At 47.1% G+C, this 18,593-nt stretch overlaps 1 protein-coding gene across 4 annotated transcripts in view; it reads right to left on the reverse strand.

Annotated features, from left to right (window-relative positions):
• The window catches only part of KCNAB2 (potassium voltage-gated channel subfamily A regulatory beta subunit 2), a 261,952-nt gene that overhangs the window by 168,026 nt on the left and 75,333 nt on the right, over positions 1-18,593 (reverse strand). For all 4 annotated transcript variants that reach the window (XM_044282161.1, XM_044282157.1, XM_044282160.1 and 1 more), the window contains exon 2: positions 1,051-1,176. In XM_044282161.1, coding sequence (XP_044138096.1) covers positions 1,051-1,127 — 77 coding nt within the window. In that variant the 5' untranslated portion in view covers positions 1,128-1,176. The remainder of the gene's footprint in view (positions 1-1,050; positions 1,177-18,593) is intronic.

Here is an 18,593-nt window from a genome sequence, read left to right on the forward strand (position 1 = left end):
TTTCTGCGGCTGCTACCAGCAAGTAGACGCCCTACTTGCTGGTAGACAGGTAATTAGCATATCATAAAAGTATGTTTTTTGCCAAATCTACTGAACGAAAATTATTAATAACAATGTATAGCAATATCGCAGGATAGGGATTATAAGTACACAAAAAAATTATAATAATGAGTTTAGTGGGGTGACAGAAGCCCTTTAAGAACCTATTAGCTCCATGAAGAGTTTGTGTGCGGTCTGAGGCTGCATGTTGATTTTCCGTGAGGCCTACTATCGTGCGTGTGTGTCTGCTTGCGAGTGGAACACTCAGGGGTGTTCTGTCGACCTTATACGGGGAAGGTGGTGGCGGCAAAAGTTTAGTGTTATTGCGTGGGTGTGCTTGCAGGCTTTAGGTGGCGATTTATGCTCGAGTTACGGCCTGGTGCAGGGCATGAGGTGAATCGTCCTGAAGGGCTTGGGAAACCCTTGTCACGTGACACGTGGGCTGGTCTGGTCCCCGGTACGTGACAGCAGTGATACGAGGGACAGTAACAGCTCAGTGATATGTGGGGCCATATGTGTGTGCTTCTCACATGGTAGGGTTTCCAGCTGGCATTTTTCAGGAGGATAATGCTCGTCCACACACAGCAAGGTTTTCCCAGGAATGTTTTCACCAGATTACAATGCTTACATGCCCTGCCCGGTACCCAGATTCATCGCAAATCGAGCATTTATGGGACCAGCTGGGACGCCATCTTCACCAACCTACAATTGCAGGATCTATAGGCCCAGCTGCAACATCTCTGGGCAAATGTGACACAGGATACCATATGGGACCTGTATGTCTCCATGCCCAACCGTATATATCTCATCTTGTATCCAGGCTAGAGGTGGGCATGCAGGGTCCTACAGCCTCCTATCAATTGCACAGTTTTCCCCAATAAACATCTCCTTCCGCTCTAATATTGTAATCACTTACATGTATCATCATTACATTCACATCTTCCATCATCATCTTCTTGGTGCAGTATTTTTTGTATTATAATAATGATTATAAACCACAGTAACACTTACCTGTAAATCATTCCTGGAGAGCCAGTCTGTCGCAGTGAAAGTCTAGCTGGGGAGTCTGTGGTGGATTCTGGATACATGGAGCCAGCTTCGGAGGCTGTGCTCAACGTCCTAGTCGCCTTCTAAAAACTAACACAAAAAACAGAAAATCAAGATCATGTAATTACAGCAGCAAAAAAGAAAATAAACAGCATAATATAAGTATGTTATAATATAATGTCACATAGTAAAGGATCTTCTGACCAATATACAACAAACACATGGATATTAATACTCTATAACTGTAACCTCATCTAACTGAAAAGTAGAGAAGAGAAAGCTTCACCAGGCAACAGTGTTCCCTTACTTCCAGCCAGGGCCTTGCTAGGTTAAAACATTGGGGGTCTGGGTGCCTGATGTTTTGTCCCAGGCCCCGAATGTCCAGCCTGCCTGCTAGATACAACTGTATTGCCATCCCCAGGACGGCAATACTATTGAATCTAATGCACTGGAAGAGCTGAAGGACCTGTGATGACATCACAGGTCATGTGACCAAAAAAACAGGCAGTGGCTGAGAAGGACTTACTGGGAAACCACTATTCTAAAACATAACCTTTAATTCATTATTTAATATCATTTCACCCATATAGATATACAATAAAGAAAAAAATACTTCAAAAAGTAAAGCAACATTTTATTCCGATCTCATATGATTGTAGGTGGGTAATAGTAGACATAGCATTGCTATAGGGTGTGGGGCAGTATCCCTAATAATGTCCCTATCTCTGCCGCCCTACCCGCAAATGGAATAGCCGCCCCGATAGGGGCGATGCCGTGTCTCGTGCCTCCCTAAAGACCCTAGGATGGCCCTGACAATGGGATATATTCCAACAATGTGGAATAGTGGCCTTGGATCTGAACCTAGACTACTATAAGTTGCCAAAAATAATAAACAAAATTAGTGTCCCAATTAAGGTGACATAATCCACCAAATAATGTACAACAAAGAAAATAATAATTTAAAGCAAATACATAAAAATGAAACATGCAAAATGTCCTTAATCAGTCTCTACGCGTTTCGCCTAATTAATTACAGGCTCCTCAGGAGACATACCAACACAAAAGATGCCCGTCACCTCAAATAATTGTCAAAAAAAACCTTAGACAAAATAATGACAGATATTAGGAGCACAATACTCACTAACAAAACATAATGGCGGACAGCTAAATAGCTGATGAATCAATTAAGGTTCAATTGATAATCTGTATTGTAATGACGATAACTACACCAAACATAGCCATTATATGATTATCCTCCAATGCCTCTGATGACATAACCCTTAAATGTATACTCCCACATCCAAATCTGCATCCTGATGGATTTAAACAAGATGCACATAAACCTGCAAAATCAGGGTAAATTCTGCTGATATTAATACCATCGATCCCAATCCTGCTGGTATACTGTGAGCATGAATCACCTGGTGCATCGCGCACCCTGGTAATCTATTATACTTGCGTGACCATCACTTAATCAAGATCAGCGTGAGTCGGGTGCTTAGTAGGTCCCACAGGGAGTAGAGGGGCTGGCAGAGGTGTCCGCAGATGAGAAGCAGCGGTGAGAAGGACCTGCGATGATGTCACCATCATGTGACCAGTGCATGGGAGGATGGTAATGAAGAGGAGAAGTCCTGGGGGAAGAAGCTGCGGTGATGTCTGCTACATGAGGAGAGGTAAGGGTACTTTCACACTAGCATTAGTGTGATCGGCAGGCAGTTCCGTCGTTGGAGCTGCCTGCCGGATCCGCCGATCAGTGTGACAACTGACAGCATTTGTAGACGGATCCGGGTGCGGATCCATCTACAAATGCATTGCAAGAACGGATCCGTCTCTCCACTTGTCATGCGGATGGACGGATCTATCTTGCAGTCTTTTTCACAGTTTTCCCGGTCTGTGCATGCGCAGACGGGAAGGACGGATCCGTCCTTTAGTTGTTTTGCAATGCCGGATCCGGCACTAATGCATGTCAATGGGAATTAATGCCGGATCCGGCACTAATGCAAGTCAATGGGAATTAATGCCGGATCCGGCACTAATGCAAGTCAATGGGAATTAATGCCGGATCCGGCACTAATGCAAGTCAATGGGAATTAATGCCGGATCCGGCACTAATGCAAGTCAATGGGAATTAATGCCGGATCCGGCACTAATGCAAGTCAATGGGAATTAATGCCGGATCCGGCACTAATGCAAGTCAATGGGAATTAATGCCGGATCCGGCACTAATGCAAGTCAATGGGAATTAATGCCGGATCCGGCACTAATGCAAGTCAATGGGAATTAATGCCGGATCCGGCATTCCGGCGACTGATCAGGCATTTTGGGCGGACATAATACCGCAGCATGCTGCGGTATTATGTCTGGCCAAAACGCCTGACAGTCTCTGAACGGAAGGCATACTGATCCAAACTGAACGGATTTCTTTCCATTCAGAATGCATAGGGATATGCCTGATCAGTTCTTTTCCGACATAGAGCCCTTTTGAGGGAACTCAGTGCCGGAAAAGAATAACGCTAGTGTGAAAGTACTCTAAGTGAAGGGAGAGGCAGAGCAATGCTGGGAGTTGTGGTTATTTAACTGGGACTGTATGTTAGGGCTGAAGGGAGGGATGTTATTTACATGGGACTGTATGTTGGAAGTGGCTAGGGAGGGGGTCATGTTATTTACATGGGACTGTATGTTGATGGCGGCTGTGGGAGGGAGTGATGTTATTTACATTGGACTGAATATTACAGGGGTCTGAGGGTGGGAGTGATGTTATTTACATGGGACTGTATGTTGAAGATGGCAAGCGGAGGGGAATTATGTTATTTACTTGGAACTGAATATTGAGGGGGTGATGTTTACATGGGGTTGCATGTTGGAGGCGGCTGGGGAGGGGGTGATTTTATTTACTTGGGACTGTATGTTGAATGCGGCTGGGGAGGAGGTGATGTTATTTACATGGGACTATTTTGGAGGGGGCTGAGAGATGGTGTGATGTTATTTACATGGGACTGTATGGCAGAGGGAGGGAAATAGTGTTATTTAGATGGGACTGTATGGTGGAGGGGCTGAAGGGAGTGATGCTATTTACGTAGGACTGTATTTTGGAGAGGGCAGGAGAGATGGTGTGATGTTATTTGCATTGGACTGTATGGTGGAGGGAGGAATATAACTACAGGGTGCACTGCACACCCAGGGGACGTTATAGGCGTCTTATTACTACTGGGGTCTCTATAGGAAGGACTTATAGATCCGCTTTTTATCTATTAAGAGCACTGTGAGGGCCTTATTACTACTGAGGGGTCTGTAGAGAGCATTATTACCACTAGGGGGCCTTATTTCTACTGCGGGCTCTGTGAGCATTATTAATACTGGAGGGCTTTTCTACTAATGGGGGCACTCTTGGGGAGCATTATCACTGTTGGGGGCAGTGATACTAATGAGGGCATTCTAGATGAGAATTACTATTGGTGGGACTATGAGGAGCACTATTACTATGAGGGTACTAATTTTTCTTCAGGGTAAAATTTGGGGGTATTGGGGAGAACAGCGAGCAGCAGGATAACACTGTGAGGACTCCAGGTTTGGGGATGATAATAGAAATGTGAGGAAGCTAAGATGTCCGTGTGTCACACTCTGCAGAGACGAGGCGGCTGACAGAAATTGTACGGACCAAATGGAAAAGATGATGACAGAGAAGATCTACATAAAAGGACACAACACCAGGGAGGCCCTGGATGTGACAGGTGTGTGCTGCTGTATAACCAGTACAGCAAAATGCTGTATGTGGGGGAACGGGGGGGGGGTTGACTTAGAGAACTAGGACATATTCATTGGGGATTGGGCCCCGGAACTTTTGAGACCCTAGCAACGCCCCTGCTTCCAATTCCATAACTGTATAACCATAACAGGAGAGATTGAAAGCTAAAATATGGAGCTGTATATTACTCTCCAGTCTTAAAAATGGAGGTCATAAAGATCTGTAATTAGATGTTAATAGATTCAGGAATCATGGAATTTTCCACATTTTGCAGCAATTGTAGTATCTCTCTCTGTCCACTAGAGGGAGGCAGAGTACAGTAGAAGGAATACTGCAGTAAAACGTTTAGAGGTTGTAGCTTAGGAGCCGCATTGTCATAAATGCCGAGCAACAGGCACAGCCACAGGAAAGTAAAGTTTTACATAATGTGGGAAGCATTCACAATTCTGCATAAATTCCACTGAATAAAAAATACATTTAGGGCTCATGCACACGACATGCATTTTTTGCAGATCGGATGCAGAACCATTCACTTCAATGCGGACAGCAACCGCACGTCCATTATGTGTCGTCCGCAAAATTATAGAACATGTCCTATTATTGTCCGCATTATGTACACGGATAGAACTGTTCTATTAGGGACCAGTGGTTCCGTTCTGCAAAATGCAGAATACACACGGCTGGTATCCGTGATTTGCGGACCACAAAATAGCCAACGGTTGTGTGCATGAGCCCTTAAAAAATGCAAAGTGCCATACATGCATGAAGCTGCACAGGCTCAGCTCCTGAGCAGTGCCATACATGTACGGTGCTTTGTGTTAACTATCTTCCTGCATATGATAGGATAATACAAAGCCGTATAACCCCTCAGATGCCGCAGCGGTTGTCAACTCCCTCCGTCAACTCTTTTTGAACCCCTTTGGGTCCCCTGTAACAGGATCGGGGGAAATGGTCCCACGGTAACTATGTCAATCAAAGACCTAAATTGCTTTTCTGGTTGCCATGTATAGAAGCCAGAGGCAGGGCATAATAAGCAAACTGTCCGTTTAATGCTGACAGGTAAAACACATTATAAGGGTCCGTTCACACGTCCGCAACTGTTTTGCGGTCCGCAAATTGCGGATCCATAAAACACTGACACCGGCCATGTGCGTTCCGCATTTTGCAAACCGCACATGGCTGGCTCTATGATAGAAATGCCTATTATTGTCCGTGGCTGCGGACAAGAATAGGACATGCTCTATTTTGCAGGATGTGGACAAGACACTGTGAGCTGTCCACATCTTTTGCGGCCCCATTAAAAATGAATGGGTCCGCAGCAGTTCTGCAAAATTGCAGAACAGATGAGGACCCATTATGCGGACGTGTATTAAACTCCTATGTACCCAGAATGGTACCAATAAAAACAGGTTTGTCAAGCAAAAAAACAAGCTCTCACACAGCTGCCTGGATGAAAAAATAAAACTGTTATGGATATTAGAATATGTCGACAAAAAAAACTAAATTATATATATATTTATTTATTAGGGCTGCACGATATGGGAATTTTGAGCGATTGCGATTAGGGCCCTAAAAATTGCGATAACGATATGCGATGCGATATTTTAAGGGAATTGTGCTAGAGGTCTATTTGCTTGGATTTTCCCATATGAGCCGCTGACGCGGCTGGGTATGACATAGTTGTGGGGGATCTGTGGATGGCGCTGAGTTGTGGGGGATCTGTGGATGGCGCTGAGTTGTGGGGGATCTGTGGATGGCGCGGAGTTGTGGGGGATCTGTGGATGGCGCTGAGTTGTGGGGGATCTGTGGATGGCGCTGAGTTGTGGGGGATCTGTGGATGGCGCTGAGTTGTGGGGGATCTGTGGATGGCGCTGAGTTGTGGGGGATCTGTGGATGGCGCTGAGTTGTGGGGGATCTGTGGATGGCGCTGAGTTGTGGGGGATCTGTGGATGGCGCTGAGTTGTGGGGGATCTGTGGATGGCGCTGAGTTGTGGGGGATCTGTGGATGGCGCTGAGTTGTGGGGGATCTGTGGATGGCGCTGAGTTGTGGGGGATCTGTGGATGGCGCTGAGTTGTGGGGGATCTGTGGATGGCGCTGAGTTGTGGGGGATCTGTGGATGGCGCTGAGTTGTGGGGGATCTGTGGATGGCGCTGAGTTGTGGGGGATCTGTGGATGGCGCTGAGTTGTGGGGGATCTGTGGATGGCGCTGAGTTGTGGGGGATCTGTGGATGGCGCTGAGTTGTGGGGGATCTGTGGATGGCGCTGAGTTGTGGGGGATCTGTGGATGGCGCTGAGTTGTGGGGGATCTGTGGATGGCGCTGAGTTGTGGGGGATCTGTGGATGGCGCTGAGTTGTGGGGGATCTGTGGATGGCGCTGAGTTGTGGGGGATCTGTGGATGGCGCTGAGTTGTGGGGGATCTGTGGATGGCGCTGAGTTGTGGGGGATCTGTGGATGGCGCTGTGTTGTGGGGGATCTGTGGATGGCGCTGTGTTGTGGGGGATCTGTGGATGGCGCTGAGTTGTGGGGGATCTGTGGATGGCGCTGAGTTGTGGGGGATCTGTGGATGGCGCTGAGTTGTGGGGGATCTGTGGATGGCGCTGAGTTGTGGGGGATCTGTGGATGGCGCTGAGTTGTGGGGGATCTGTGGATGGCGCTGAGTTGTGGGGGATCTGTGGATGGCGCTGAGTTGTGGGGGATCTGTGGATGGCGCTGAGTTGTGGGGGATCTGTGGATGGCGCTGAGTTGTGGGGGATCTGTGGATGGCGCTGAGTTGTGGGGGATCTGTGGATGGCGCTGAGTTGTGGGGGATCTGTGGATGGCGCTGAGTTGTGGGGGATCTGTGGATGGCGCTGAGCTGTGGGGGATCTGTGGATGGCGCTGAGCTGTGGGGGATCTGTGGATGGCGCTGAGCTGTGGGGGATCTGTGGATGGCGCTGAGCTGTGGGGGATCTGTGGATGGCGCTGTGCTGTGGGGGATCTGTGGATGGCGCTGTGCTGTGGGGGATCTGTGGATGGCGCTGTGCTGTGGGGGATCTGTGGATGGCGCTGTGCTGTGGGGGATCTGTGGATGGCGCTGTGCTGTGGGGGATCTGTGGATGGCGCTGTGCTGTGGGGGATCTGTGGATGGCGCTGTGCTGTGGGGGATCTGTGGATGGCGCTGTGCTGTGGGGGATCTGTGGATGGCGCTGTGCTGTGGGGGATCTGTGGATGGCGCTGTGCTGTGGGGGATCTGTGGATGGCGCTGTGCTGTGGGGATCTGTGGATGGCGCTGTGCTGTGGGGGATCTGTGGATGGCGCTGTGCTGTGGGGGATCTGTGGATGGCGCTGTGCTGTGGGGGATCTGTGGATGGCGCTGTGCTGTGGGGGATCTGTGGATGGCGCTGTGCTGTGGGGGATCTGTGGATGGCGCTGTGCTGTGGGGGATCTGTGGATGGCGCTGTGCTGTGGGGGATCTGTGGATGGCGCTGTGCTGTGGGGGATCTGTGGATGGCGCTGTGCTGTGGGGGATCTGTGGATGGCGCTGTGCTGTGGGGGATCTGTGGATGGCGCTGTGCTGTGGGGGATCTGTGGATGGCGCTGTGCTGTGGGGGATCTGTGGATGGCGCTGTGCTGTGGGGGATCTGTGGATGGCGCTGTGCTGTGGGGGATCTGTGGATGGCGCTGTGCTGTGGGGGATCTGTGGATGGCGCTGTGCTGTGGGGGATCTGTGGAGGGCGCTGTGTTGTGGGGGATCTGTGGAGGGCGCTGTGTTGTGGGGGATCTGTGGAGGGCGCTGTGTTGTGGGGGATCTGTGGAGGACGCTGTGTTGTGGGGGATCTGTGGAGGACGCTGTGTTGTGGGGGATCTGTGGAGGACGCTGTGTTGTGGGGGATCTGTGGAGGACGCTGTGTTGTGGGGGATCTGTGGAGGACGCTGTGTTGTGGGGGATCTGTGGAGGACGCTGTGTTGTGGGGGATCTGTGGAGGACGCTGTGTTGTGGGGGATCTGTGGAGGACGCTGTTATATGGGGGATCTGTGGAGGACGCTGTTATATGGGGGATCTGTGGAGGACGCTGTTATATGGGGGATCTGTGGAGGACGCTGTTATATGGGGGATCTGTGGAGGACGCTGTTATATGGGGGATCTGTGGAGGACAGTGTTATGGGGGATCTGTGAAGGACAGTGTTATGGGGGATCTGTGGATGGCACTGTTATGGGGTGGATCTGTGGAGTACGCTGTTATAGGGGATGCGTGCTATGACACATAGGGCCATGAGGGGGGCCAGCATAAGACACATAGCATCTTATGCTGGTCCCCCTCATGGCCCTATGTGTCCCCTCATGTGTCCTAAACTGCGCACATAACTGTCTTTGTGTGTAAAGTATTTTACTCCTGTGTGAAACAATCTCTCTCCTATTGATAACAGGTCCGGCCTCTGTACTCACTGTCACTATGAATGCAATGCACTGCAGCGAGCGGCAGCGAGGTCACTTAGTAACGCTTCTCCCACTTCAGGAAGCAGGAGCGTTACTAAGTGACGTCAGTCGGCCGGGCAGACGAGCGTCAGCGTCACGACTGACGTCATGTGCCCGGCCTACTTTCTGAATGAAGGAGGCGGCGCAGGCATGTGACGTCAGTCGTGACGCTGCCGCTCGTCTGCCCGGCCGGCCAGCATTAAGATAACAGCCCTGTGAGTAGGATGTGGCTATATTGAATGTTCTACTGCAGAGGGGGCCTCATGAATAGAATCCTTATTAATTGTACACATTTTATAACTAGTCTGTACTGGAGCGGCAATGGGGGGGGGGGGGGGGGTCTGTGGATGGCACTGTTATGGGGTGGGGGGTCTGTGGATGGCACTGTTATGGGGTGGGTGGGGGTCTGTGGATGGCACTGTTATAAAATCATTAAAAAAAAAGTATTTTAAAAGTATTTGGGCAAAAAGGCAGTTTCGGTTTTCGGTCAAGGGCATCCTGAATTTTCGGTTTCGGACCAGAATTTTCATTTCGGTGCACCCCTAATATATATATATATATATATATATAAAAAAGGACATATACGGTATATACACTCACCTACAGAATTATTAGGAACACCTGTTCTATTTCTCATTGATGCGATTATCTAGTCAACCAATCACATGGCAGTTGCTTCAATGCATGTAGGGTTGTGGTCTTGGTCAAGACAATCTCCTGAACTCCAAACTGAATGTCAGAATGGGAAAGAAAGGTGATTTAAGCAATTTTGAGCGTGGCATGGTTGTTGGTGCCAGACGGGCCGGTCTGAGTATTTCACAATCTGCTCAGTTACTGGGATTTTCATGCAAAACCATTTCTAGGGTTTACAAAGAATGGTGTGAAAAGGGAAAAACATCCAGTATGCGGCAGTCCTGTGGGCGAAAATGCCTTGTTGACGCTAGAGGTCAGAGGAGAATGGGCCGACTGATTCAGCTGATAGAAGAGCAACGTTGACTGAAATAACCACTCGTTACAACCGAGGTGTGCAGCAAAGCATTTGTGAAGCCACAACACGCACAACTTTGAGGCGGATGGGCTACAACAGCAGAAGACCCCACCGGGTACCACTCATCTCCACTACAAATAGGAAAAAGAGGCTACAATTTGCACGAGCTCACCAAAATTGGACTGTTGAAGACTGGAAAAATGTTGCCTGGTCTGATGAGTCTCGATTTCTGTTGAGACATTCAAATGGTAGAGTTCGAATTTGGCGTAAACAGAATGAGAACATGTATCCATCATGCCTTGTTACCACTGTGCAGGCTGGTGGTGGTGGTGTAATGGTGTGGGGGATGTTTTCTGGGCACACTTTAGGCCCCTTAGTGCTAATTGGCAATCGTTTAAATGCCACGGGCTACCTGAGCATTGTTTCTGACCATGTCCATCCCTTCATGACCACCATGTACCCATCCTCTGATGGCTACTTCCAGCAGGATAATGCACCATGTCACAAAGCTCAAATCATTTCAAATTGGTTTCTTGAACATGACAATGAGTTCACTGTACTAAAATGGCCCCCACAGTCACCAGATCTCAACCCAATAGAGCATCTTTGGGATGTGGTGGAACGGGAGCTTCGTGCCCTGGATGTGCATCCCTCAAATCTCCATCAACTGCAAGATGCTATCCTATCAATATGGGCCAACATTTCTAAAGAATGCTATCAGCACCTTGTTGAATCAATGCCACGTAGAATTAAGGCAGTTCTGAAGGCAAAAGGGGGTCCAACATCGTATTAGTATGGTGTTCCTAATAATTCTTTAGGCGAGTGTATATGTATGTATGTGTATATGTTCCACGATAACTCAAAAATGCAACAATCGATTTCAACATCCCTTGCTACCTGGAAAGAAATCTTGTGGGGTCACAGCTCTCGTACCGTTCCTGAGATATTCCCAAAAAATGACCAGCATTAGCCAATACAAGCCTGCAGGTCCTTAGTCTCCACATACACACAGTTTTCATAACAAACCAGCCATTTTTCTTCACTGCTGTAGGTCAGCTTTAGGCTAGGGCTACATGACCACAATAAGTTGCATGACACAACTACACTGCTACATGTGTCGCACGACAATTTTTATAATGATAGTCTATGGTGTTGCACCGCAACATGTCATTATAAAAATTTAGACAAAATGTTGTGCGACACATGTCGTCCTACAGCTCTAGCATTGAAGGGGCAGGCACTGTGGAGGTCACTGTTAAGGGGGCAGGGGCCACTATTAAAGGGGCAACTGCTGTGGAGGTCACTGGTAAGGCGGCAGGTCCCTGAGGAGGTCACTATCAAGGGAGTGGGGTGCTGTGAAAGTCAAAGTAAAGGCGATGGGCTGCTGTAGAGGTCCCATTTTATAGTGGCGGGGCACTGTAGGGGGTCAGTGTTAAGGGGTGGGGGACTGTGGAGTTCACTGTTATAGGGGCAGAGTGCTGTAGAGGTCACTGTTATGGGGGATACTGTCGATATCTCTTAACGACACACACAAACATGAAATGAAATAGATGAAATATACCCGTGCGAAGCCAGGTCCTTATGCTAGTTTTTAATAAAAGTGAAAAAATGAAATAAAAAGCCATCAAAAAGTTGTATGTACTCCAAAATGATTCCAATGAAAACTACAGCTTCTCCCACAAAAACGAGCGCTGGTACCTTCCCAAACAGCTGACCGGTGGGGGTCCCGGTTGTTGGTGCCTCACCGATCAGATACTGATGACCTACAGCTGGTCTCTTTAAACAGTAACTAAACCTTTGTATACATTTTTGTTAACCTGTCCCTAGTGCCCTTATAACACTTTTTGTAATATAGTTTATTAATGTATTTAGTATTTTTCTTACAATCCCCCCCCCCCCCCCCAAAGCGCACGTTTCACTGTGCGCTTAAAAACTACTTCTCTTAACACCGCTCAGCGGTGTACGGAGTACAAAGTTAACATCTTTAGCAATGGGGCCGCAGCGCAGTGAGTACGGGCAGGAGCGCATATTGCTGCTCTTGCCAGTGCCCCCCCCCCCCCCGGCAGTTTACCAAATCCTGGCACAGCACAAGGGTACTCTGAGCGGGGCGGGCTCCTGCCTGATTTGCTAAGCTAAGAGCTGACATGCAGGACTGCTAGGCCCCTTTCACACGAGCGAGTTTTTCGCGCGAGTGCAATGCGTGATGTGAACGCATTGCGCCCGCACGGAACCCGGACCGATTCATTTCAATGGAACTGTGTACATGTGCGTTGGTTTTCACGCATCACTTGTGCGTTGCGTGAAAATCGCAGCATGTTCTATATTCTGTGATTTTCACACAATGCTAGCCCCATAAAAGTGAATGTAGCTGCGTGAAAACCGCATAGCATCCGCAAGCTTTCACGGATGGCTGCTAAGAGATGTTATTTGTATACATTCAGTTTTTTATCACGCGCATGCAAAACGCATCAAAATGCATTGCACCAGAGCGATAAAAACTGAACAACTGAACGCGATCGCAGGCAAAACTGAATGACTTTGCCTGTGAAATCGCACATTTTTCACTAAATGCATTCGCAATGAATCCGGACACGCTCGTCTACAAGGGGCCTTAGTTTAGGGAAGCAGGCAGGAGCCCACTCCGCTCAGCTAATCCTGAGCTCCGCTCATTGTTACAGAGTACCCATGTGCTATGCCAGGAGTTCGTAATCCTCCAGGGGCACGGTCAGGAGAAGCAATATGCACTCCTTCCCGTACTCCCTGCGCTGCGGCCCCATTGATAAAATGTTTACTCTGTACACCGGAGACCGCTGAGCAGTCAGTGGCGTACAGAAAAATAGATTTTAAGTGCACAGCAAAACGTGCGCTTTAGGGAGGGAAAAGTGTAATAAAAATACATGAATAAACTATTTGGGCTCTTTCACACCTGCGTTCTTGTCTTCCGGCATAGAGTTCCGTCGTCGGGGCTCTATGCCGGAAGAATCCTCATCAGGATTATCCTAATGCATTCTAAATGGAGTGAAATCCGTTCAGGATGCATCAGGATGTCTTCAGTTCCGGAACGGAACGTTTTTTGGCCGGAGAAAATACCGCAGCATGCTGCGCTTTTTGCTCCGGCCAAAAAAACTGAAGACTTGCCGCAAGGCCGGATCCGGAATGAATGCCCATTGAAAGGCATTGATCCGGATCCGGCCTTAAGCTAAACGTCGTTTCGGCGCATTGCCAGATGCAACGTTTAGCTTTTTCTCAATGGTTACTATGGCTGCCGGGACGCTAAAGTCCTGGCAGCCATGGTAAAGTGTAGCGGGGAGAGGTATACTTACAGTCCGTGCGGCTCCCGGGGCGCTCCAGGGTGACGTCAGGGCGCCCCAGGCGCATGGATGACGTTATCGCATGGCACGTCATCCATGCGCATGGGGCGCTCTGATGTCACTCTGGAGCGCCCCGGGAGCCGCGCGGACTGTAAGTATACCGCTCCCCGCTCCTACTATGGCAACCAGGACTTTAATAGCGTCCTGGCTGCCATAGTAACACTGAACGCATTTTGAAGACGGATCAGTCTTCAAATGCTTTCAGTACACTTGCGTTTTTCCGGATCCGGCGTGTAATTCCGGCAAGTGGAGTACACGCCGGATCCGGACAACGCAAGTGTGAAAGAGGCCTTACAAAAACTGTTATTAGGGCATAATCAGGTTAACAAAAATGTATACAAAAGTTTAGTTACTCTTTAAGGTGATTCAGCCCCGCCACCTAAGATACATCTAAGACATCACACTGAGCCAGCCAGAATCCTACTCCACACTGATGAGGGGCAAGCATCCCGAAACAGCTGTCAAGGATGGATATCTGGCTATTTTCCAATTTCATGCTCCAAGACTTGTTAAAAAGTTAGACTTTGACTCATAGGGAGGCACTTCCATTAGGTGGTGATAGCGATTTGGCTCTTTTTCTCTGAGAGATACCGTACCTCTGCAATTTTCTAAAAAACTAAGCCAAAGGGTGGGAAGTGACTAAAGGATACCCTTTAGCACATCTGGATTTTTACTTGACTCTATACAGGTAAAGATGACTGCACTGCGGCCATGTGATAAGTTCAGATCTTGCGTTCACCAGCGCACCCGCTTCATTGGTAGCATACCCAAACATTTCAGAACGCAGACTGACAAAATGACATCTTAGAAGAGGTCTCAAATAAGCAATGTGCTATTTGCAGTCACTTGACACGGAGAGCTCGCCTGGGATCCTCCTGCCAGCCATGTAGGCAGAATTATTGATGATCTTGACTTATGGCGGTAAACATACCCAGCAGGATCCCGATAAAACGCACTTACCTTCTGATTAAGACCATTAAAAAAAACAACTAAAGTGCATTTCCTGCAATATCACTGACTTCTGCGCTGGATGTGCACAGTCCTCCTGCTCTGTAAAGCTTACTATTCAGATTTTCTGTCATCTGGAAGCTAAGTACAATGCAAGTTTGTGAAAAGGGTATCGACAGATTTTATATCATGATTACTGCGTTCAGGGAGGCAGCCATTCTAGAAATCCGATAGCAAAATTTACCAGACTTGACTCAAACCAACTCTTAAAGGGGTTTTCCCATCATACAGGACGTGACAATCTCTTTATAACAAAGATAGAACCAGCCCTGTACCTTACATGGATCCAGAGATCTCCCCATTCATTGCTCTGCTAGATTTATATCAATCTGACAGCTCAGGGGCGTGTCTTTTCTGCTACAGCTAAGGGGGCGTGTCTCAGCTCTCCCTATCACAGCTCAGGAGGCAGAAGAAGGATGAAACTGAGCATGTGCGGCCTTCCCAGCAAGCAGGACAAAGAAATAAGAAAAATTAACAACCTCCCATCCGCCCGTTGACTATAAACGTCCGGGAGGTGGTTCTCTATCTCTGAATGGACGTTTCTGAACGTCCATTCAGAGATCGCAGCTTCACGCTAATCGTGCAGCTGCAGATTGGGTTGCCCGCTGTCAGTGACAGCAGGGCAACCCAGAGAGAATGCAGTGACAGTTCCCAGGTGTCCCTGCCTTCTAGATTGCTGTATACACAGCGCTCACCGAGCGCTGTGTATACAGAGCAGGAAGCTCTATGCTCTTCCTGTTCCGCCCCGGCGGTTGCACCGGGAGAGTGCAGGAGCTGTCGGGTCTTTCATAGCCCTGTGGATCACACTGCCACAAGTGTGAAAATAGCCTAAGCCCCACAAAGTGACTTCAGACCTGAACTGGTCCTTAAAAAGTGGGTTTTGGCAATTTGCTTAAAAACTTTAGGAATTGCTTCTAAAATTCTAAGTCTTCTAACGTCCTAAAAAAAATAAAAAAATATGACATTTCCAAAATGATGCCAACGTAAAAGGACACATATGGGAAATGTTAAGTAATAAATATTTTATGAGGTATCACTTTCTGTTTTAAAAAGCAGAGAAATAGAAATTGTGAAAATTGCAAATTATTCAACAATTTTTGTAAATTTGGGATTTTTTCATAAATAAAAGGTGAAATATTATGACCATCATGAAGTACAATGTGGCATGAGAAAACAATCTCTGAATGGCTTGGATAAGTAAAAGCGTTCCAAAGCTATTACCACATAAAGTGAGATGTCAGATTAGCAAAATTAGGCCTGGTCAGGAAGGGGGCAAATGGCCCGGATGTGAAGTGGTTAATTGCACGATAAAATATACATTTTACTAAATAACTCAGTGGCTTTGTAGAATTTTTAATTACATGCAATTACAAAATTACTCAGATCCAGGTGCTGGTTTAAAAACTGTAGAATATTTTTTGTGGGACAACCCCTTTAACCACCTCAGCTCCCCTAGCTTAAACCCCCTTAATGACCAGACCACTTTTTACAATTCTGCACTACACTACTTTCACGGTTTATTGCTCGGTCATACAACTTACCACCCATATGAATTTTACCTCCTTTTCTTCTCACTAATAGAACTTTCATTTGGTGGTATTTCATTGCTGCTGACATTTTTACTTTATTTTATATTAATTGAAATTTACCCAAATTTTTGCAAAAAAAAATTCATTTTTCACTTTCTGTTGTAAAATTTTTCAATTAAAACTACATTTCTATATACATTTTTCTCTAAATTTATTGTTCTACATGTCTTTGATAAAAAAAAATATGCAATAAGTGTATATTTATTGGTTTGGGTAAAAGTTATAGCGTTTACAAACTATGGTGCAAAAATGTGAATTTCCGCATTTTGAAGCAGCTCTGACTTTGAGCACCTGTCATGTTTCCTGAGGTTCTACAATGCCCAGACAGTAGAAACACCCCACAAATTACCCCATTTCGGAAAGTAGACACCCTAAGGTATTCGCTGATGGGCATAGTGAGTTCATGGAAGTTTTTAATTTTTGTCACAGGTTAGCGGAAAATATTTTTATTTTTTTTACAAAGTCTCATATTCCACTAACTACAAAAAATAAAATTTTACACGAACTAACCATACCCCTCACGGAATACCTTGGGGTGTCTTCTTTCCAAAATGGGGTCACATGTGGGGTATTTATACTGTCCTGGCATTTTAGGGGCCCTAAAGCGTGAGAAGTAGTTTGGAATCCAAATTCGTAAAAATGCCCTGTGAAATCTTGAAAGTACTCATTGGAAATTGGGCCCCTTTGCGCATCTTGGATGCAAAAAAGTGTCACACAGGTGGTATAAACGTACTCAGAAGAAGTAGGGCAATGTGTTTTGGGGTGTCTTTTTACATATACCCATGCTGGGTGAGAGAAATATCTCTCTAAAAGACAACTTTTCCCATTTTTGTATACAAAGTTGTCATTTGACAGATATTTCTCACACAAAGTTTCGGTATATGTAAAAATACACCCCAAAACACATTTCCCTACTTCTCCTGAGTACGGCAATACCACATGTGTGACACTTTTTTGCAGCCTAGGTGCGCAAAGGGGCCCAAATTCCAAAGAGTATCTTTTAGGAGGGCATTTTTAGGCATATGGATTCTCACCCTTTAGGGCCCCTAAAATGCCAGGGCAGTATAAATACCCCACAAGTGACCCCATTTTGGAAAGAAGACACCCCAAGGTATTCCGTGAGATGCATGGCGAGTTCCTAGGATATATATTTTTTTGGCACAAGTTAGCGGAAAGTTTATTTTTTTCTTACAAAGTCTCATATTCCACTAACTTGTGACAAAAAATAAAATTTTACAAGAACTCACCATACCCCTCACGGAATACCTTGGGGTGTCTTCTTTCCAAAATGGGGTCACATGTGGGGTATTTATACTGCCCTGGCATTTTAGGGGCCCTAAAGCATGAGAAGAAGTCTGGAATATAAATGTCTAACATTTTTTACGCATTTGGATTCCGTGATGGGTATGGTGAGTTCATGTGAGATTTTATTTTTTGTCACGAGTTAGTGGAATATGAGACTTTGTAAGAAATATACAAAAAAAAACATAAAAATTTCCGCTAACTTCTATGAACTCGCCATGCCCCTCAAAAGTGATTTTTCTATAGCGCCGCAGCGATTTTACGGTGTTTTTGCAGTGATCAGAAAAAAAAATATTCCGTCACTGCGGTGGGGCGGACTGAACACAAGTGTGCGCACAAGATCAGGCCTGATCGGGCGGACACTGCGTTTTTTGTAGAGCCTATAGAACATGTCCTATTCTTGTTCGCAATTGCGGACAAGAAAAGGCATTTTCTATCTGGTTCTGGCAATGTGCGGATCCGCAAAATGCGGAAAGCACATTGCCGGTGTCCGTGTTTTGCAGATCCGCGGTGTCAGTGTTTTGCGGATCCGCAAAACACATACGGACGTCTGAATGGAGCCTTACAGGGGGGTGATCAGGGAGTCTATATGGGGTGATCAGGGGTTAATAAGTGACCGGGGGGGTGTAGTGTAGTGGTGTTTGGTGCTACTTTACAGAGCTGCCTGTGTCCTCTGGTGGTCGATCCAAGCAAAAGGGACCACCAGAGGACCAGGTATATTAGACGCTGTTAACAAAACAGCGTCTGATATACCTTTCAAGGGTTAAAAAAAAAATCGCATCTACAGCCTGCCAGCGAACGATCGCCGCTGGCAGGCTGTAGATGCACTCGTTTACCTGCTGTTCCTGTGAACACGCGCTCCTGTGTGCGCGCGTTCACAGTAAATCTCGCCTCTCGGGAGATGACGCGCCGGCGCGTGAAGGAGGAATAAACCTGCCGCCTTTGGACCGCAATCCTGCGTTAGGCGGTCCGGAGGCGGTTAAGCCTCATTCACACGTCTGCGCTTATATCTGTGAAACGGTGGTCAGTGATTCCTCCGTTTAGAT

This window comes from Bufo gargarizans, chromosome 2 (assembly GCF_014858855.1).
Source record: "Bufo gargarizans isolate SCDJY-AF-19 chromosome 2, ASM1485885v1, whole genome shotgun sequence".
In the NCBI taxonomy this organism is placed as follows: Eukaryota; Metazoa; Chordata; class Amphibia; order Anura; family Bufonidae; genus Bufo; species Bufo gargarizans.